This window comes from Jaculus jaculus, chromosome 1 (genome assembly GCF_020740685.1).
Source record: "Jaculus jaculus isolate mJacJac1 chromosome 1, mJacJac1.mat.Y.cur, whole genome shotgun sequence".
Taxonomy (NCBI): Eukaryota; Metazoa; Chordata; class Mammalia; order Rodentia; family Dipodidae; genus Jaculus; species Jaculus jaculus.
In genome coordinates this window covers 217,716,069-217,738,262 of record NC_059102.1, presented here as the reverse complement: position 1 = coordinate 217,738,262, position 22,194 = coordinate 217,716,069, and the positions used below count along the sequence as shown (strand labels likewise).

The window sequence follows — 22,194 nt, the reverse complement described above, 5'->3', positions numbered from 1 at the left end:
AACCAGATACACAAGGTGGCGCATGTGTCTGGAGTTTGTAAAAAAAACAACAATAATAATAATAGACTTTCTGTTAAAATAATCAAACAGCATATAAACATAAAAATTTCAGTACTAAATTGAATTAAATTATAAAACAAAACGTTTGTCTGATGCTTCACAGAGAAGTTGTTCACTTAACTGAAACCTCAGAGAGCATATGAGTCCCACAAGCCCAAGGGCACTTCAGAAGATAAAATTTAGCAAATTGGCAGTTCCATGAACAGGGTGTTTTTTTTTTTGTTGTTGTTGTTTTTTTTTTTTTTTTTTTTTAATGGAGTAGAAATGCCTTTGGTGTTATTTTGGCAGCCTAGAGAACAGAAAGGGCACCTGCTAGTCCTAAGAAACAAAGCTGAGTAAGATTTGAATCAGAAAGAGTAAAATATGAAGCTTTTGTTTGTTTATTTATTTTAGAGTGACAGACAGAGAGAAAGAGGCAGAGAGAGAGAGAGAATGGGCGTGCCAGGGCCTCCAGCCACTGAAAACGAACTCCAGACGCGTGTGCCCCCTTGTGCATCTGGCTAACGTGGGTCCTGGGGAATCGAGCCTCAAACCAGGGTCCTTAGGCTTCACAGGCAAGCGCTTAACCGCTAAGCCATCTTTCCAGCCCAATATGAAACTTTTATTATGAGGGTTTTGAAAAAAATCACAGTCCATTGTTTAATAATTTCTTAAAGCCTATTCCTTCAGATCACATAAACATGGAAATAATTTCTATAACATTGGACATAAACCTGGACATGAGCATTGTATTTTGACTGCCTGGCCAAATTCTGTTACATTCATAGAAAATCATAGAACTTTGAAGCATGAAGGAATAATTGAAATAATTTTACCCAAATCCTTATTTTACAGAGAAAGAAACAGGCTACAACTAAGTATTTAATTGTATTTGACTTAAGACACTGGGTTCTTAAATACCAGTGTATCTCCTGGATGCTTTCTTATAATAATACTTCCCCATTATAAACTACTGCAGTTTCACAACTGTATTTATAACTAAATTGTTTTGGTATGTGACTGTCATGAGGGTAAGAGATGACCCTTCCACCCACATGAGAGATTAAATTAACATTTACAGTGAAAAGTGATACCTATGAGATGGGGAAATAGAATAATTGATACTGAATGTAGACTAAGAGGAAAACAGATTAAAGAAGGATAAGAAAATAGATGATGGAGTATTTTTTAAAATATATTTGTCAGGAAAGAGAAAGAGGGACAGAGGCAGAGGGACAGAGAGAGAGAGAATGGGCACACCAGGGCCTCCAGCCAATGCAAATGAATTCCAGATATATGCATCACCTTGGGCATCTGACTTTATGTGGGTACTAAGGAATTGAACCCAGGTCATTAGGTTTTACAGGCAAGCACCTTAACTACTGAACAATCTCTCCAGCCCCTAATGTTGAAGTTTTTTAACATTGCTATTTATTATTATGCTCTTCTCTTGAAAAAAAATATGGCTTTCCTTTTATTCCACAGTTGTATTAAGAGGAGTAATTTAAGATATAATGAAATAGGTGTATGTATATATGAGTTTTCTTGGGTATCATTCAGAAAGCTGTGGATATCATCCTGGAAGGAATGAATGTTAGTTATCATGAAAGTCATATGCTAAGGGTTTTGTCATCTCCTCTCATATACAAAGGTAGGGAGTAAAGCAAACCCAAAACATGGTACAAAAGATAATTTTTATTCATAAAGATAGGGCTTTATCACAGTACTTTTTGAATAATGTTGTATATTTTTGGCTCCAAAACAGAATCCAATTTTGGAACTTGAGTGTCTAAAGTTTTTGGAATTTAATAGACATTCGAATATTTCTTGAATATACAAATTATATGAGAGTTAATTCCTTTTTGAAATAATTCCAACAAAAGTCTTATTAAAAGTTAGAAGGGGGCTGAAGAGATGGCTTAGTGGTTAAGCGCTTGCCTGTGAAGCCTAAGGACCCCAGTTCGAGGCTCGATTCCCCAGGACCCATGTTAGCCAGATGCACAAGGGGGCGCACACATCTGGAGTTCGTTTGCAGTGGCTGGAAGCCCTGGCGCGCCCATTACCTTTCTATCTGTCTCTTTCTTTTCCTCTCTCTCTGTCACTCTCAAATAAAGAAATAAAAATGACAAAAGTATTTAAAAAAGAAAAGTTAGAAGGAAGCCAGGCGTGGTGGCACACGCCTTTAATCCCAGCACTCAGGAAGCAGAGGTAGAAGGATCGCCATGAGTTCAAGGCCACCCTGAGACGACATAGTGAATTCCAGGTCAACCTGAGCCAGAGTGAGACCCTACCTCGAAAAACAAAACAAAACAAAAAAAAAGTTAGAAGGAAAATGGAGGGAGATTTAAATAAAATAAAAATGTTTGTGCTTGGAAGAGATGTTTTCTCAGGAGGAAACAAGTAATGTAGATGGTGAGACAAAACAATCTGGCATCTACAGTCTTTCCTGTCCACCTGTTGTGTGTCCACCCTTTTGTCAAGTGTGTGAGAGGTGGAGTCCACAGCAGTCCCTTTTCAATAATTACACACGAGTGGTTATCTAACATAAATGTCATATGATGAGTATATGAAAGCATGGGCAATGCCTCATATTCACTGACAATAAGACCTAAGCCTTCTGGTCTGCAAGGATCTAGCTTTAATCCTTCTGTATCTCATCCCCAGTCTTCCCCATCTGAAAGCTCCAAACTTCCTCAGGCTCAGCATGCTCCTTCATTCTATGCAAGGGTTCTCTCCTTTCTCTAGTGTAGGTAACCCATTTTCACTCCCTTTATCATTCATCCCAGTAGCTTAGCTTTCTCTTAATGCAGCTCAACTGAAAAAGTACTCTACATGAAAATAGTATCCAAATTTTTACTGGCCTACTTTAAACAAATGCTTTTGAAACAAAAATTCACTCACCATTGTGATATGTTCATATGTTTTTGCATTTGAAGTTCACTTAGCAGAAAGTTATCTGTCCAAGGCCCTATGATTGATATTATCTGAAGTATCCTAGACTGGACAAATGCCTTCTAAGGATTGTACTTAAATGTTTATAAGGAAATGGAACTAAAATAAAACCTTTTAACTACTTTTTTTGTATGTACAAAAGGATACACTGATAGTAGTTAAGAAAAAATTCATTAGCCCACAAAATACCTGTGAGCTTATAGTTGACCTAAGCGTGTGTTCAGATTTCATTCTGACAATAGAAAATCCATCCTATAATGTATGGACAAAAAGTAAGTAATAAATAGTAGCTTATGCAAAAATGTTAGTATCTGCAGGGGTTTTCTTATGCCCTAAATGTTTTATTTCAGTTGTACTTCAAGGTTGGAAATAATTTCCAGTAGACAAAAGGAAATGATGTTAAAAGCAATCTCAGGTACACAAAAGAATTATTTACTTAAATACAAGATTATTTGGGCTAGAGTAATGGACATAACTTACATGTTTGAAACAGATATACCAGTCATTGCCTTTCATTAGTAACTACTTCTTTTAAAAAAAATAAGTAAATAAAAATAAATGTTTTCTGCAAGTTAATTTAATGTAATGCTAAATAATCAAGGACTTTTTTTTTTTTTTTTTTTTTTTTTGGTTTTTCAAGGTAGGGTCTCACTCAGGCTCTGGCTGACCTGGAATTCACTCTGTAGTCTTAGGGTGGCCTCAAACTCTCAGCGATCCTCCTACCTCTGCCTCCCAAGTGCTGGGATTAAAGGCGTGAGTCACCACGCCCGGCCTAAGGACTTTTTATTTGAGCAGTTTCTACAGTCTCTCAAGCAAGTTGATATAAGATCCACAGAAAATCTTTGACTCAAGATTGTGTTGTGTTATATGATATCAATGATTCCTTTAATACAGATATTAAATGCATATTCCAAACCTCATTTAATATATAATTTTTTCTATAATAACTACCATATTTTGGGAATTAATCATGAAATTAATGAGAGACCAGCTTAAGTATTGAAAGACTAGATATGTTTAGTATCTGTTTTGTAACTATCAAAATATGCATAAAACATAATTCTTTAAAGTATCCTAAGAAATCCCTTCTATTACAGTGTTATAAGTATAGGTGGATATTTATTCATTCACCAAATATGTATTGGGTATCTGGTATAAACATAGCCATTATTGGAGGTACTGGCAGTGGAGTGTTCATGTTACCTTCTGTCAAGGAGTTATATTTAGTGGTAAGACAACTGTACACATAAATGCACATACATACAGAGGTAGGTAAGTCAGGAAATTGTTCCTAAGTCATGTTATATAGCATTAGACTGGGTGATCAGGGTGGGGCTTCCTGAGCACATGCTGTTTCACTTGTGAAGTAAAGGATGAGAAGGAGCCAGTCTTGAAAAGGTCCACCTCAGGAATATCCTTGGCCAAGCACACAAAAAATACAAAGGCCCTATCTGAGTTCAGAAAACACTTGGCAATAGTCCAAGAACAGAGGAAGTTGTAGGCTTAGAATAATAAGCAGGGAAGTGGTCAGAAGATAGGTACTCAGCTGAGTACGCAGATGCAAACCTTGTAGGTCCTTGAAGAACTTAACACGAAATCAGATTTCCCAACTAAATGCAATAGGCAGTCATTGTGGAGTTTGACACAAGGAAGTGACATAATTTTTTTATTACCTTAAGAGATCCCTGGCTGCCCTGTGGTGCAGAGGATGTCAAGAAGTCAGGCAGGGCTGGAGACATGGCTTAGCAGTTAAGGCACTTGCCTGTGAAGCCTAAGAACACAAGGAGGCTCATGCATCTGGAGTTTGCAGCCGCTGAAGGCCCTGGCACACCCATTCATCCTCTCTCTCCCTCCCCCCTCAAATTAAAAAAAAAAAATTGAAAGAAGTCAGGCAGGCTGAGCATCACCAGGACATTCTAATGGGCCAAGTGAGATATTACCATAATTTGCATTGGAGAAGAGTATGTGAGATGCTTGGTAATAGAGGTGGAGTGTAAGGAAAGGATCCAGGAAGTTTTTGGCTGCAGAAAGTTTTGTTGATGAATTGGGGGTGGGGAGGGAGTGTAAATTAACTTCTCTTAATACAGGATAAAAATGGGATCAAGGCTGGGAAGATGGCTCAGTGGATAAAGTGCTTGTAAGCATTCGCACTTGAGTTCAGATATCCAGAAAACACACAAAATGCTGGCATCTGCAGTCCCAGAGCACCGACAATGAGAAGGGAGGTGGAGACAGGCCAGGTAGCCTGGTGACCAGTGAAAACAAGAGATCCTGCCTCAACCAGAGTGCAATGCAAGGACCAACATCCCAAGTTGTCCTCTGACCTCCACACATGTGCAGTGGCAGGAACACAACCCCATTCACATACATGAACACACACACAAATACACATATCACATACACACTCATATACAGACATACAACAAAAAGGAAGAGGGAGATCATTATTTAGAGTACCCATATTCCATTTTGTTCTGTATCCTGCATTGAAAGTTACTGACAGTATTCACTGTTACAGAGAAACTTGTGTCAGAACACAGACACTGCAAACACTCAAAGCATGCTGCCTCCTACAATGGGCTGTGGTGAGTGATAAGAAATTAACTAAGAAGATGGCAGAGAAATGAAGCGAATTGTTTTGGCCAAAACAGTAAAGCAAATAATTAATTTTACTACTCGTCATTTTCATAAAGAAGTTTTCTATTGCAATGTATAAAAAGTCAGGAAATAGTTCAACTTACAACTCTAAAATTTCTGTTTAATATTTTGTATCTCAGTCCTCCGAGACATTCTTACTATGATAAGATTTTTGAAGGTGTTGCTATCTCAAATTATACACAAGTCCAAAGGTCTTGGAATCTGCTTTCACTACTCTTCAGTAGCTGACCCCATCATCCTCCTTACCTGATTTTAAAAATTATTCAAGGAGACTTTGAGGTAGGTCCACATGGCTAACACAACAACTAAGCCAGACAGCTGGCCTCAATACCTCTCATCTTCTACTGTTGAAATGCAGTGAGAGAGAATGAATAAAAAGAGGATATTAGTGTCTTTCGCTGCATTCCAGGGCACACATTGGAGGGGAGAGATGATTAGAGGAGCTCCCAGCTCCCACCTCTGTTGCATTCACCATGATTTTTTGTGCATTCTTTTTTTTTTTAACATTTATTTATTTGTGTGTGAGAGAGAGAGAATGGGTGCACCAGGACTTCCAGCCATTGCAAACTAGCCCCAGATGCATGTGCCACCTTGTGCATCTGGCTTACATGGGTCCTGTGGAATTGAACCTGGGTCTTTTGGCTTTGTAGGCAAAAGCCTTAACCACTAAGCCATCCCTCCAGCCCCTATGCATTGAGTAAGATTTTGCATGGAACAATTGGGTACTTGTCAAATAGTTTAAATATATTGTTATATACTTGCCCACTCAAATGGTCCTAGCCCACACAGTTCTGTCCTTTTAGAGTGTTCAATGTAAATTGAGCTTCCCCACCCAGCGAGCAAAACTCACCTCTCTAGTAAATGCCCTAAGTTCCTGTGTTAGTTTCTACTTGCTGCTGTCAAATATTATAAGAACTTTTCAGAAGGTTTCTCTTTCAGAACTTTATGGGTTCTGGTTAGATCAGTTTTTAGTTTTGGTGTTTTTTGTTTGTTTTTTGGTTTTTTTTTAATTTTTGAGGTAGGGTCTCACTCTAGCCCAGGCTGACCTGAAATTCACTATGGAGTCTCAGGGTGCCCTGAACTCATGGTGATTCTCCTACCTCTGCCTCCCAAGTGCTGGGATTAGAGGCGTGCGCCACCACGCCCAGCTAGTTTTTAATTTTTTTTTTTAATCTCTTTGGAGCTTCTTTTCTGAATTTCAGTATTCTCGCCACCCACCCCCATCCATTAGCAGGAAGCCTTACTCCTCTCACATCCATCTTGCAGAGAGTAGAGCTACAACAGAGTTGATAGAATCCCAAATAATGCAGAGGGGAGGAAGCACAGAATTCAGCTGGACTTGGGAAGAGATCCAGGGCTCAGCCTGGACCCTGGAGTCCTACTGTTCTGACTGATTCTAGACTTAACCCCAACACTAGGGATCTCCAGCCCCATTACCTAATTCCATGCATCATACCATTTCTCTTTTAGTCTGTCAAAGCTGTATTCATTTCTCAAAGATCCTCTATTCTCTCCTGCAAACTAGGAGTTGTGGCTCAACATAGCTTTAAGTCACCAGACAGTGAGGCTGGTCCACTCTGGAGCCCCCAAACATCTTCTGGGCTGGCCAGCTTTCGTAGGTTATTACAGTCATGCTTAAGAAACCATTAAAAAAAGGAAAGATGATATAAATGCAGGCAAGAAGTAAGATTAGGAAAGCACAAATAATCTGACTGCTGATTGTTTTCACAGTTTCTGTAGGACCTCTTCTCACCTGAAATTTTACGGAACACACAAGTATGAAACAAGTGGCACTCAGCTGTCAGGAGCTGATTCTTCCGTTCTCTTGGTCTCTCCTTCTACTGGGGTTACCCCTTCTGGGAATTGTAAAGGGTCTTGGAGTATAACTTGATCATCTCCACACTATAGTGTAAAGATTTCCAAAATAGAGGAAGGTGTTTCCATCACAGGTTGACACTTCAAAGATCAGCATTGTCATCCTTCAGTCCTCGCTCGTCGGTCTCCCCTACCTCCATTGTCCCTTTTAGTGGGCAAACATACACAAGAGAACACAGTTTTCTAGGACATTGTAATGTGTCCTTCCCTTCTTCTTACAGGCCATCATCATGGCTGCCACTTTCTGACATCTACCTTCATCAATCTTAAAATTCCTTCCATGACTCAACTGTTCCATGTGATGGAGGCCATTGGCACTCAATTCTGTTCTCATAGCTGTTGCTACATAGCTATACCCCTTCTCTGTGACTTCCCAAAAAACAATCTCACCTTCGATGTACACCCCCACACACCTCCCGGCTTACGAAGGCCTTGCTTATGCCTAGACGCCAGCATCAGATTGCACATCCTTAAGAACAACCCTGCAGTCTCCTGCCTCTAGACCACACTGCCTTTCCCCCATCCCAATGTTATATACTGCCTTCCTTACTGCTGTGAGCTTATTGTCCAGTACATTATGTGCACTGTCACATAGTCCTGTGACCTCTGACCTATGGTCTATATCCTCCAATTAGTAGAAACACTTTGAAGGTAAAGGTCTTTGTAAAAGACCTTCTTCACTTCCTGTCTGCAGTTCTCAATCTTCCTGGCAGATTCTAGACATATAATGAAACCCAACATTTGAATGAATCCGTCTTTCCATAAATCTATTTATTGTGATGTGAGTGGAAGTTATTAAATAAATCAGTTTCAAGCTAATAACAATCAGAAATTGCTTTTTCAAAGCCTCATTTGTTGCATGTTTTTTAGTATTCTCTTAAGTGATATGAGACCCGAGGTTTTAAAGGAAAGTTTTGTTTGTAGAGGTAATCAGAGCATCAGCTGTATGTGGAAGCCTTTCCACCTGAGTGGAACTGACTGTGACTAGAACAAGTTTCAGTGTTCAAAGCTAATTGAAGGTCAGAAGAGATGGCTCAGTAGTTAATGTGCTTGCTTCAAAACCTAACCACCTGAATTCAGTTCCCCAGTAAACCACATAAAGCCAGATGCACAAAGTAGCACAAGAATCTGAGGTTCATTTGCAGTGGCTAGAGGCCCTGGAGTGGCTATTCTCTGTCTCTCTGCTTGCAAATAAATAAAAAAAAATATTTTTTAAAAGCTGGTTGAATTTATAATACAAAGGATAAAAGATAGTGATGAAAGGGTATACCTATGTGTGAAGGTGTATGTGTATGGACAAATGACTGGATGTTTTAATGTATCACTCACTTGAAAATTGTCTTTCTGCAGGTGATGTATCACCAATCAGTATGTCTCCCATCAGTCAGTCTCAATTTATTCCACTTGGGGAAATTCTTTGCTTGGCCATCTCAGCAATGAACTCTGCAAGAAAGCCTGTCACCCAAGAAGCACTGATGGAACACCTGACAACATGTTTCCCAGGTAACAAGAAAATACAAGAGTACTTCCCAAATGGAAGTGCACTGTAATGGTTCTAGAACTTCTAGAGATTTTTTTAAAAGGGATAGCAAGAGAGAGAGACAGAATTGTTGCGCCAGGGCCTCAGCCACTGAAATCGAACTCCAGATGCTTGTGCCACCAAGAAGGCATGTGTGACCTTGGGCTTGCATCACTGGTGCGTCTGGTTTCATGGGATCTGGAGAGAGATCTAATATGGGTCCTTAGGCTTCACAAGCAAATGCCTCAACCACTAAGCCATCTCTCCAGCCCTAGTGAGCTGTTTTTTACCATTTAAATATAATAGAAAAAATTTCACCAAAATTAACCTGAAACTTTTCTTACTGTAATTAATAAAATTAAAGCACTCATGTTATTTCAGAAATAAGTTCACTAACTTTTTAAATTGATACTTTTAAAATTGATACTGAAGGGAAGAAGTTAAATCAATATCCATAAGAATCTGGCAGAAATGAGAGTGGGGACATGGTTCACTGGGTGAGTACCAGAGTTTGGTTCCCCGGTATCCCCATAAATGCTTGGTGGGCATGGTAACCTGCATGTACTAGTGAGAGGCAGAGAGAGGGAATCCCCAGAGCAAGCTGGTTAGCTAGAATAGCTAAATGGCAAGCCCTGGATTCAAGTGAGACACCCTGCCTTAGTGTATAAGGTGGGGAACAACTGCCAAAGACACCAGACATCAACTTCTGGTCTCCTCTCCACATAGACATACACACATACAAAAAAAATTGAGAAAAATGAGCATGATTGCATTCATCCTTTGCAGTTCAACGTTAAATACATGAACATGGGGCTATTCAGAAACAAGAGAACTGTTGTCTCTTGAGAGTTTTACTACAGAAAGAATAATGTCAAAAATAAGTATACCTTGCCTGTTTGTGTTATGGCCTGATGAGCCATAATAAAATAGTACTTGAAAAACTTAAGATTTTACTTTTAAAGAAACATAATTGCTTTTTTCTTCCTAAATGAAGGTAACATGCCAGGTGCTATATGAATGATATTTGATGATTGTAATATAAGAAGGTATTGGGAATGGTGATCAGACTAAACAATGCATGCCCCATCTCAAGAAAGCTACCTTTTCACTTTACTCCAGGGTATTATCAACACCCCAAATACATGATATCCTACAGAGGTGCCACGTCTGAGGTTATAAGAGAATCTGGGAATTCAGTTTTCTGACAAATCTCTAAATTCCCTTAAAACTGGCAATTTTCTATGTGTGCACATCTCAACTGTGTGTACATTAGCATCATGCAAGTCAGATAAAACACTGGACCTGCCAACTTTCCAGCTTGGCATATGGAAATAGAAATCATATTTCAAATGAATCCTTGATACATTGTTCTTTAATCTCAGAAGAAACAACTTATTGGATGTATCAGTTGGTTTTTACTACAAACATGCTAGGTGATAACCACAGGCTATCAGGGACATGAAGCAATAAGCATTTACCTAGGTTCTGTGTTTATGGATTCTTCAGAAGCCAGCTGATCCAGGACAGGCCTATCAAGGTGGCCCTGCTCCATCTATATGCCATCCCCTTTAGAGGAGTGGGTAAGTGGAGGTTGTGGAGAGCATGGGAATGCAAGCCCACAGCACAGGGATTGCATTGCAGTAACAAAAGCAAATGACCCAGCCCAAAAGTTAAGGTGTGAGAATTGTACCCCTCACCCAGGGAAAGGGTAGAAGATCCAATTCTAAGATAAGTAATAATATAATTTCCTTTGACTGGATCTCCCCACTTTTCCTCCAAAGAAAATTTATGTAATAGATTCCTGAGTAGCCATGCAGACTGCCTTTGTGACAAGAGACACTAGGCAACATACAGGTGCTATCCCAGCGCATATTGCTAGAACACAAGCCTGCAGTCTGCTGGTGTCAGCATGTCTAAGATTACCTTGTAGGAAAAATATAGGATATTCTCTGACCACAGTGACATGCTCAAACAACGTGCTGCCCTGCTGGATTTAGTAACTTGGTTAATTTCTATCTTTCCTGGCAGCAGAGAGTGACCTTAAATCCATTCCATGTCGATCCCTAATAAAAACCCGTGTAGACTTCACACAGAACCATAGTCATATCACCACTGCCCCTAAAGGCTATGGCTTCCTTTTGCCTCTAGTTCACATTAAGCACACATCTAAAATCAAGCAGCCCTTAAATATCTCACACTGCACAAACCAAAAATGAAACAAATTTGTATTTCTTTCCTAGTGAATTTTCATCCTTTTTCAGCTTTCAAATTAATATTTTGATAGCATATCAAACACTAATATGAACCCAAACCTTGCAATCTGTAAATTATCTTAAATTTCACATTTCAAATTTTACTATATCTCAATAGTCTTTTGTTTTGTTTTGTTTTTGTGAAAGTAAAAATTTTTTATTTTGATTGATTTTTTTCAATGTATAGTTCAATATAATGCCAGTTTTTAATGGCAAAAATTTGGTTCCACAGAAAGCCCATAATGCTACAGAGAGCTACATCTTTTCCAGAAAGTTGGTAATGCCTACTTGATTTATATCTCAATAGTCTTAACTGTTTCATTTTGTTGCCTGCAAAGTACAATTTTTTCCTTTGGTAGTAAGATGAGCAGAACCCCAGGTGCTCTTGGCAAACAATGGTGAAGGCTGGCCTTTCTTACTGCATTCTCAGATGCTTTAAATATATATATATACACATATTTATATTTGAGAGAGAGAAAGAGGGAAAGAGAATGGGCACACCAGGGCCTGCAGCCACTGCAAACAAACTCCAATTGTATGTGCCTCCTGTGCATCTGGCTTACGTGCGTCCTGGAGAGTTGAACCATGATTCTTTGGCTTTGCAGGCAAACGTCTTAACCGCTAAGCCATCTCTCTAGCCCTCTGTTTTTTAGCCAGCTGTTTTTAAAGTCCCTACATTGATTGCTACATAGCCTCATGAGAGATCATGCAGGTCTTTTAAAACTGGGTACATGCCTCACTATAAAATAACATAGAGCTGTATTGTAAAACGTTCATCACTTTTTATAACATCGCTAAGTTGGAATACCTAATAGAGAAATTAATACATCGTTGATATTTAAAATGAACTCAAATCTCAAGGCCTGGGCTGGCTTACCGGTTAAGCACTTGCCTATGAAGCCTAACGACCCCGGTTCCAGGCTCGATTCCCCAGGACCCATGTTAGCCAGATGCACAAGGGGCCGAATGCATCTGGAGTTCATTTTCAGTGGCTGGAGGCCCTGGAGTGCCCATTCTCTCTCTCTATCTACCTCTTTCTCTCTCTGTCACTTTCAAATAAATAAATTTTTTTAATTTTGTTTTAAAAATCTCAAGGCCTTAGTCATCACAGGGACTGAGAGGCACTCAGTAAACTTTTCTCACCTGTGTGACACTGATCACTATTGACTAGGTCCCAGATATTTGCAAGGCCAATATATATACTTGAGTCCAGATCAAAGCCATATTGTGTAGCAAAACAAAACAAATAACAGCAAACAAAACTATGTCCTGTAGGCCTAGTGTGGACCACAAGGGGTAGCAACTCCTGATTCAGGGTGCTGTGGTAATTTAAATTTTTCTTTAGCAATAACTCCAAAGTTATAAGGAATATTTTATTTAAAAATGAAATTTTATTTCCTACCTTCCTTTCCTCCTTATTTTTTTCTTTTCTCCCTTTTATTTTTTGCCCAATTAAGCTATGTCAGAATAAAACACTTTGAAAACTTAACACTGTTGAAATTTTACTAGAAAAATGTGTTTTCAGTGACAATGCTAAGTCATAGTAAGTTTTGTTCCAATATACTATATATTTTTACTAAAAGCCTTTTCAATTTCAATAAAAATTGTCTTTGCAATATTGCTATCCAAAATAGAAAATATATCAAATAAGACTTAGATGCTATAGTTGGTAAAATTTTTATTTTATTTTATTTTTATATATTTATTTATTTTTGGTTTTTCAAGGTAGGGTCTCCCTCTAGCCCAGGCTGACCTTGAATTTACTATGTAGTCTCAGGGTAGCCTTGAACTCACGGAGATCCTCCTATCTCTGCCTCCTGAGTGCTGGGATTAAAGGCGTGTGCCACCATGCCCAGCTTATTTTATTTTTTAAAATATTTTAATTATGTATTTGAGAGACAGAGAGAGAGAGAGAATGGGTGTGTCAGCACCTCTAGCCACTGCAACCAAACTCCAGATGTATGTGCCATCTTATACTTCTGCCTTTTTGTGGGTACTGGGGAATCAAACTCAGATCCTTAGGCTTCTCAGGCAAGCACCTTAACTGATGAGCTCTCTCTCCAGCCTGAAAATATTTTCTTTTATAGCTTACTGTTTAAATCAAAAGTTTTGAAGTCTAACAATATTATTAAAGTATTTTAATCTTCATATTTGATTATATTTTATAAATAAAACAAAGTATCCAGAATCTTATTTTCCATTTTGGATAACAAGATTGCAAAGACAATTTTTATTGAAATTGAAAAGTCTTTTAGTAAAAATACAGAGTATTTTAGAACAAAACCTACTATGACTCTTTATATGAACTGAATTTTGGGTTTTTTTTAAAGAACATACTTAGTATGGATTCATCATGTGTACCATCTTATTCCTCTTCTCTACCCCCATTCTGCTGGGGGCCCTCCTCAATAGGGTTGCTGTTATTCCCTGTGGGTTGTGGGTTATATGTCGTGGGATCAGCAGTAGTTATGGGGTGGGATGGGCAAAGTCTCTAGGTATGACATCCCAACCTATGGCTCTTACAATCTTTCCACCCTCTCTTCCACAAAATTCCTTGAACTCTGGTGGGTGTTAAACTGAACTTTTGAAAATCAACTCAGAAACTTTTATAGAATCAAGAGTATATATACTGTATATATTTGCATATGTATGTGCGCAGGATATATTGGTGCTGGAATTGAACCCAGAACTACAATGACATGGACAAATGTTTAACCTCTGAGCTACATCCTCAGCCCAAATATATTTTTGAAGAACTCTGCATCCATTCATAAAATAGTGATCATTTAAATGGAACCAGCATTTATTAAGGTGTTAGAACCGGATCTTCCAGGGAGGAGTGCAGACTCAAGGTAGGGGTGTGAGGCTGAGGCTGGTTCTAGAACGTACTTGTCAGAGTGTTAGGATAGCTACACCATGTTCTCTTTCCAGTTCATCTTACTGCATTCCCATTAGCCAGTGTTTTTTTTATAAATAAATAAGAATAATCTAAAGAAGCTCAGTAAACATTTACAGTTTAAAACTAAGCATGTGGCATGAGACTGTACTCCAGCTACTTAAGAGGCTGAGGCAGAAAAATTCCTTGAGCCCACATGTTTAAGAGACTATAGGGAAGTCTAATGAATATAGGGAAGCCCTATTGCAAAAAAAAATCTATAATGTTTAGCATATAGAACATGTAAGTGTGCTGTGTTTGACCGTTTGTCAGATTTGCAGGATAAACAGTATGTAGGTATAAGATACACCACATTGTCAAGCTGTGTTTTTAAATATCTATGTTTGCTTTGGAATATGCAAGTGCATGAGAAAGAAGAGGGGTCAGGCTTCAGCCCTACTAAAGCTTATTTGTTTTCTTTACACCTTCAAAATCCAAATTCATGACAAACTTCAGGTGTAGAATCTAGAAGTGATGGAACCTACAAGCAGCCATCACTTTGTCAGGTTAACCCCACAGATTTGTGAGAGAACCCAGGATTTTAGGAGCTATTGAAAAATCAGATACCATATGAGAGCTTATAGTAAGATAATTATAAATATCTGCAGCTTTTAATTGGGTCAGAAAAACTCAAAGTGAAATATGGTAAGAAAGTGGAAGCGAGAGGCAGGGGGAAGAGACTGGCATCACACAATCCCGTTCAGGGGCCTCAGTGACTTAAAAACCTCCTACTAGGCCTCACCTCTTAAAGGTACCACTACCTCCCAATAACAACAACTCTAAAACCAAGCCTTAAAGGACACATGGAGCTTTGGGGAACATTTGAGATCCAAATTATAGTAGGGAGGAATAAGAGTGCATAATTCAACCAGTAGCACTACTGTGAGTGATAGAGGTGGCTTTCAAACCAGCCGACTGGCTCTAAAACATGTCTTCAGTCTCCACATTACACTGCCTTCACTGGGGCACATGGCATTGCAATTTGAGTGGGTCGGATATGGTTGAATATTGGCAGGATTTATATGATTTGACCTGACCTATTCTCAAATTATATCATTCAGATCACTTTTACAAGTATCATTACCATTTATGTGCTTGGCACAGAGCAGAGTGCCTAAGAAATAAAATAAGTGGGCTACACCCTGGAGAATTGATACTCTTAAGAATTTTACTCCTAATTCTGTCAAATAAGGTAGGGAAGTCATAAGCATGCACATAAAACCTTTTCAAAACAATGTCAGCCATTGTGCAATGAAGCACCATTCTTTGCCCCTGGTATTTCTACTCTAGCAAGCATAGGACTATAAACTGATGCAGGTTACACACACAGCATTTACTAGTGTGCTGATTAAGTAGGGCTCAGTGGTTAGAAACTGCTTCTGTTGCTCCCTTACCTGTCTTTCACCCCTTGGTGAGTTTCAAAACAGAAGGCGATGAATTCAGAATTATGGAGCATATTATAGACAGTGGTCTAATTGTCTTTTTATGAGATTTGTAAAATCAAGTTTAAGTAATCTTTCAAAACCTAACATGTAAGATAGTTCTACATGTATCTGTTTTTCAGTATCAAGGCAGCCATTTTAATTTCATTTCCCAAGTTAATCTTATTGAAAAGTCTTATCTGTAAATTTCTTTGATATTATAGGAAACTAGTAATTTTCTCTCCCTTAGAAATAGTCCCTCTTGGGCTGGAGACATGGCTTAGCTGTTAAGGTGCTTGCCTGCAAAGTCTAAGGGCTCATGTTTGACTCTTCAGGTCCTGTGTAAGCCAGATGCACAAAGTGATGCAAGTGTGCAAGGTTGCATATGCACACAAGGGGGAACACATATCTGGAGTTCGATTGCAGTGGCTAGAGGCCCTGGCATGCCAATTCTCTCTCACACATAACTCTTTGTCACTCTCACTCTCCTGCACAAAATAAAATAGTCCTTCTTGGCTTCAGCAATAGCTCAGCGGTAAAAGTGTTTGTCTGCAAGCCTTCCTACCAGAGTTTTTAACTTCCCAGAACCCACATTAAGCCAGAAGCAAAGTTGTTTACATATCTGTAATCCTAACATGCCTATGGCATTTAAGGGCAGAAATAAGCAAATCAAGAAGCTTGAAGGCCTACCTGATTGGTGCCCACAAAGCAGTAAAAACAAAACAAGGGAGACCCTGTTTCAAGCAAAGTGGAAAAGGACAAACTCCTCCTGGGGTTGTCTTAGACCTCCATAGGTATGCTGAGGCACATGTGCATGCACACACACACAAATGTACACCTACATATTCACATCATGCACATATACACACAAAAAAATGATCTCTCATGATATAGCTCAATGAAGGCTTTGTGACAGCAGGAGCCATCTAACTCTAACTTTTATTCTCTTTTAAAGAACTTTTTTTTCTCCCCAGTAGTGTTAGGGATAGAACCCAAGGCCTCACACATGCTGGGCAAGCCATCTATCACTAAGTTACATCTCCACCTATTTTATTTTTTTAATATTTCTCACTGGGTAGGTCATACATAATGTTCTTAGGAGTTTTCAGAGAAAACTAAAAAGTGTTGAAGAAAACAAAAAACACTTACATATCCTGACATGATACTTTAAACATGAAAATATTACTAGGATTCTGAAACCTAGGATTATGCAACATGTTTCTGCTTCCTTCTCATGAGTATCTATTTTTATGGTCTTAGGTGTTCCAACTCCAAGCCAAGAAATTCTGCGGCACACACTAAACACACTGGTACGAGAGAGGAAGATCTATCCGACCCCAGATGGCTATTTCATTGTGACTCCGCAGACTTATTTCATAACTCCTTCCCTCATAAGAACTAACAGCAAGTGGTACCACTTGGATGAGAGGATACCTGACAGGTCTCAGTGTACCTCTCCACAACCTGGAACCATAACACCCTCTGCCTCAGGCTGTGTCAGGGAACGGACATTGCCCAGAAACCACTGCGACTCTTGCCACTGCTGCCGGGAAGACATGCATAGCATGCATGCCTCCACTTTGCAGAGGAAACCTGCCAAGGACTGCAAAGACCCTTATTGCCCTCCTTCACTATGCCAGGTGCCACCCACTGAAAAGAGCAAAAGTACTGTAAACTTTTCTTACAAGACAGAAACTCTCTCAAAACCTAAAGATGGTGAAAAGCAGTCAAAAAAATTTGGCCTTAAGTTATTCCGGCTGAGTTTTAAGAAAGACAAGACCAAACAACTGGCCAATTTTTCTGCTCAGTTTCCTCCTGAGGAATGGCCCCTGCGAGATGAGGACACACCGACAACTATCCCTCGGGAAGTGGAGATGGAAATCATACGGCGTATTAACCCAGACTTGACCGTGGAAAATGTCATGAGGCATACTGCTCTAATGAAGAAACTTGAAGAAGAAAAAGCTCATCGGAGTAAAGCAGGATCCTCTGCCCACCACAGTGGAAGGAGTAAAAAGAGTAGGACTCATCGGAAGTCCCACGGGAAGTCTCGATCACACAGCAAGACACGAGTATCTAAAGGAGACCCTTCAGATGGCTCTCATCTGGACATCCCTGGTGAAAGAGAGTATGACTTTTGTGACCCTCTCACCAGGGCACCCAGGGAAGGCTGTTTCATCATTGAACACAAAGGAGATAACTTCATCATGCATAGCAGCACAAACGTAATTGAGGCCCACTTTCCCATGACGCCAGAATGGGATGTATCTGGTGAACTGGCCAAAAGGAGAACTGAGATGCCTTTTCCCGAACCTTCCAGGGGAAGTTCCCACTCAAAAGTGCACCGAAGCCACAGCCATACCCAGGACCGAAGGTCTAGAAATGAGAGATCCAGCAAAGCCAAGGAAAGATCTAGGTCCATGGATAATTCTAAAGGTCCACTGGGCGCCTCTTCTCTAGGGACACCTGAAGACCTGGCTGAAGGCTGTAGCCAAGATGACCAGACTCCCAGCCAGTCCTATATTGATGATAGTACTTTAAGGCCTACACAGACTCTTGGTCATCAAAGGGCTCACATTTCATCCATAAGCTACAAAGAGGTGTGCATTCCAGAAATATTAGGTAGCAGCAAGGAACCTTCTACTGCATGTAGTCTTTTGGAGCCAGGCAAACCCCCTGAGAGTTTGCCATCCTACAACGAACTCAACTCCTGCCCCACAAAAACAGCTACAGATGACTATTTCCAGTGTAACACTTCTAGTGAGACTGTGCTCACTGCACCATCACCTTTGGGAAAGAATAAGGAAAACCATGACACACTTACTCTGGTGGAAGGAGTAAAAAAGCTATCTTCATCTGAGAGACAAACTCCTCATTCATCCAGGGAGCCTACTGGACACAAGGAAGAATCACCAAAAGGGCCAGGTGGGGGTCCTGCTGCCTCCAGTGGAGTGGCCGAGGGGATTGCCAATGGCCGCCTCATTCAGCACCATAGCACTGAGCCTAGCAGCTTGGATAAAAGGAAAGAGATATTCAGCAAAGACACATTATTCAAGCCTCTTCACAATACCTTGTCTGTAAACAGTTACCACAAATCAAGCCTGTCCCTCCTCAAAACTCACCCAAAGACACCTGCTGATGTGCTGCCAGGCCGATGTGAGAAACTGGAAACTCCCCTGGGGACATCAGTGGCACAAGCCATACCTGCTTCCCAGCGGCAGCAGGAGTCTGGAGGGAACCAGGAGGCCTCTTTTGACTATTACAATGTCTCTGATGATGATGACTCTGAAGATGGGGCCAACAAGCACACAGAGGAGGAGAAAAATAGAGATGATGTGGGCACCATGCAATGGCTCCTGGAAAGGGAGAAGGAGAGAGACTTACAGAGGAAATTTGAGAAAAACCTTACCCTCCTTACCCCAAAAGAAACTGATAGCAGCAGCAACCAGAGAGCCACCCACTCAGCACGGTTGGACAGCATGGACAGTAGCAGTATCACTGTGGACAGTGGATTCAACTCCCCACGGTAGGGAGAGCCATCCCTGTGTGTGCATGTATACCCACCAGGTCCTGAGGCTTTATGCAGATAACTGATTTCACAGTCTCAGTTCTGTAGATTAGGGCTATGAGTTTTGTGAGTTATATTGTTAACCACCTGTTTCTAACTTCTTTTTCAGGAATTGAAAAATAATGTTTCTGCAGCTGTAGAGATCACCAATCTGGACTGGTGGGTTGGCTTCTTCCCTCAAGCTTGTGTCAGTCTAGCCTGACTAAGACTGATACTTCCCAGTAGTTTTTCTTCTGTAGTATTGACATCATGCTAAGAGAAGGGATTTTTGTAAGTCCTTCAAAAACAATAGCTTTTGGAGTCGAATGAAAAGTCAGAGGGGAAAGAGAAGGGTAGGGGTAAATTATTGCCAGGGCATAAGATTCTCCCTCTAATGAGAGTGTAGTAGCAGATCTTGAGGTTCTAGAAGCTTGTTACCATCTTAATTCCTACTTTGTGTGCAGTCTGTCTTACATGCTCAGATTTCTTCCTCTGTGGGAATCCTTCCTCTGTCTATGGACAGAGAAGAGGAATGTTGTTCCACTCACTGAAAAGTTAGTCACCTGAGCTCTGTTAGATCAGAACCTTTGCTGGCACTTTTACTTCTCCTCCTACAGGATTGATGCAGCCCATCTAGACACTATATCACAATCTCTTTCTTTTTGTGGGTCTTGGTAGTTCCACAGAGTCAGTATTTGAGAGGGCAAAATGCTTAGTGGTCATGTACAAAGCATGAGGTTGGTTAGGGGTAATACAAGCAAACTCAGAGACTTTGCACTTCTCCTTAACTTTTTCTTCTCCTTATATAGCAAATTGGGTCCTAAATCTTGCTTCTAATTTCTACTCCAGATTGGTGACTCCAAGATGCAGAAATGCTACTGGGAGACTGACATTGTTCATCAGCTCTGATTTCCAAGTCTTGCAATACTTATAGGATTATGCACTGCATAGACTTATTTTAACTGTTAAGAATCATAATTATTTCTGCTGCAATCATTTAACCATATTTCTGGATGATGTGGGGGCAAAACATCCCAAAATTAAGATTAGGATTTTTTTTTTTTGTTTGTCCCACGTGCAGCTTTTGTTATTTTTAATGGGCTAAATTCTTGATTTATTACTGTTATTATTTTGATCATGTAATCTTTTTGTCTAATTTAACACATATGTGGCAGTTCTAATGTTCAATACACTTCAGAGTTTATACTCTGGATAAAGTGCATGGGAGACCAAGAGTCTCTTGAGGGGCCAACCTGTCCCTTGAGGATCCTTGAGAAACTGTTTTGCTAAATATTTTCTTAATCCCAAACCAAGCCTTATTTTCCATTTCATTCTTTCTTTGTACCTATTTTTCTGTTCTACTCTTTTATTTCCACTTCTGAAATCCTAATAGTGGATACCAGATAAGCACAATTGATGGTCTATAATAAAAGTTCATAGCCATCACATATGGAAGAGAGAGTTTATTTTTATTTGGCTTTATTTTTTAAATATTTATTGGCAAGAGAGGCAGATAGAGAAAATGAGAGCTCCAGGGCCTCCGGTCACTGCAGAGGAACTCCCAGATGCATGAGCCACCTTGTGCATCTTAACTGCTAAGCCATCTCTCCAGCCCTATTTTGCTGTAGACTCTATGGCCTATTGTTGTTCAAACAATAGTTTCAACCTTCATGTTCCCCTGTTAGCCCCTAGCCTTGGTCATGGTGTTTCCACAGTTATTGTTAAGGAGATGTTAGAAGTACTTGAGCTAATCCTAACCCAGAAACCCTACTACTGCATAACATTGGAAGTTTGTTGGTTTAGGGGTAAACAGATTTATTCATGAAATAATTGTACTAGTATCTCCACAGAATATATCATCTTGAAACCTTGAGTGCATAAGACTATTTATGAGTTGTGTCTGAAAGTTTAGTTTTCGTAATTAAATAATTTTCTTAATTAAAATATTTAAATAGTAAATGCATTACTATAGTACAAAGTAAATTTTTTTCTAAGTAGAGAACCTTCATACATTAACCACAGGTCTGTCCACTAATACCAGGTTAAATTTTTTCTCTAAGTACATAGATCTCCCATGAATTTTATGCATCTAGAGACTTTATGCAAGAATTGCTGATTTATCCTTTTTGTATTCAAACTCCTTTGGTTAGAAGTTAGGTGACAAATGTGTTTTCTATATACCTCAGTGAGTTCAATAGCATTTCTCATACATTAAAGAATTCCAAAGAAAATATCTGACTTATAGACTTCAGCATGAGTAGTGTTTCAGCTAAATAAAATTATCATGCTGCTATCCTTTCAGTGTTGCGAGATGTGTGAGTTTTAAGTTGCTATTTATTTGGATCTTTCAGTAAAATAATTCATTAAGCAACTGAGACTCAACCAGGTGATTTTTCCCTCTACATTCAAAATTTTGGTCCAAAAGTCATGTTCAGTCACATTTTCAAAAGTTTTCAGTCTCTTTTGTAGGAAATTAAGGAATACTGGAAAGGAAAAAAAGTAGAAATTTGAATTATGCTATGAAAACTCACATTGAAATTGAAAAATCTTGACTTGAACAGGCTTTCCTTCAAAGCTGAAGCCGAAAACAACAACAGTACAAAAATCAGAGAGAAGGCTGGGCGTGGTAGCGCACGCCTTTAATCCCAGCACTCGGGAGGCAGAGATAGGAGGATCGCTGAGAGTTCGAGGCCACCCTGAGACTACATAGTGAATTCCAGGTCAGCCTGAGCCAGAGTGAGACCCTACCTTGAAAAACCAAAAAAAAAAAAAAAAAAAAAAAAAAAAAAAAAAAAATCAGAGAGAAGATATTGCTAGGGTTCTGTCTGCTGAATGCATAGCATGATATACACTCTAGAAAGTCAGGGTAAGCGACCACGTACATGCACAATGAGCAATGGAGCCACTCATCTTATGGAACTCTAAAACCTTATTTTTAAGTTTGCATACTTCATTGGCTCTCTTTAAAAAATTAAATTTCAAAAATATTTTTATTG

The 22,194-nt window shown here is 39.5% G+C and overlaps 1 protein-coding gene across 5 annotated transcripts in view; it reads left to right on the top strand.

Annotated features, from left to right (window-relative positions):
- The window catches only part of Stox2 (storkhead box 2), a 258,791-nt gene that overhangs the window by 227,222 nt on the left and 9,375 nt on the right, over positions 1 to 22,194 (top strand). For 4 of the 5 annotated variants that reach the window (XM_045141917.1, XM_004666388.2, XM_045141920.1 and 1 more), the window contains exons 2-3: positions 8,875 to 9,027; positions 16,912 to 19,177. In XM_045141917.1, the coding sequence (XP_044997852.1) occupies positions 8,875 to 9,027; positions 16,912 to 19,177 (2,419 nt within the window). Of the gene's footprint in view, positions 1 to 8,874; positions 9,028 to 16,911; positions 19,178 to 19,328; positions 19,379 to 22,194 lie in introns of all 5 variants that reach the window. The other variant, XM_045141918.1, reaches the window with a different exon arrangement.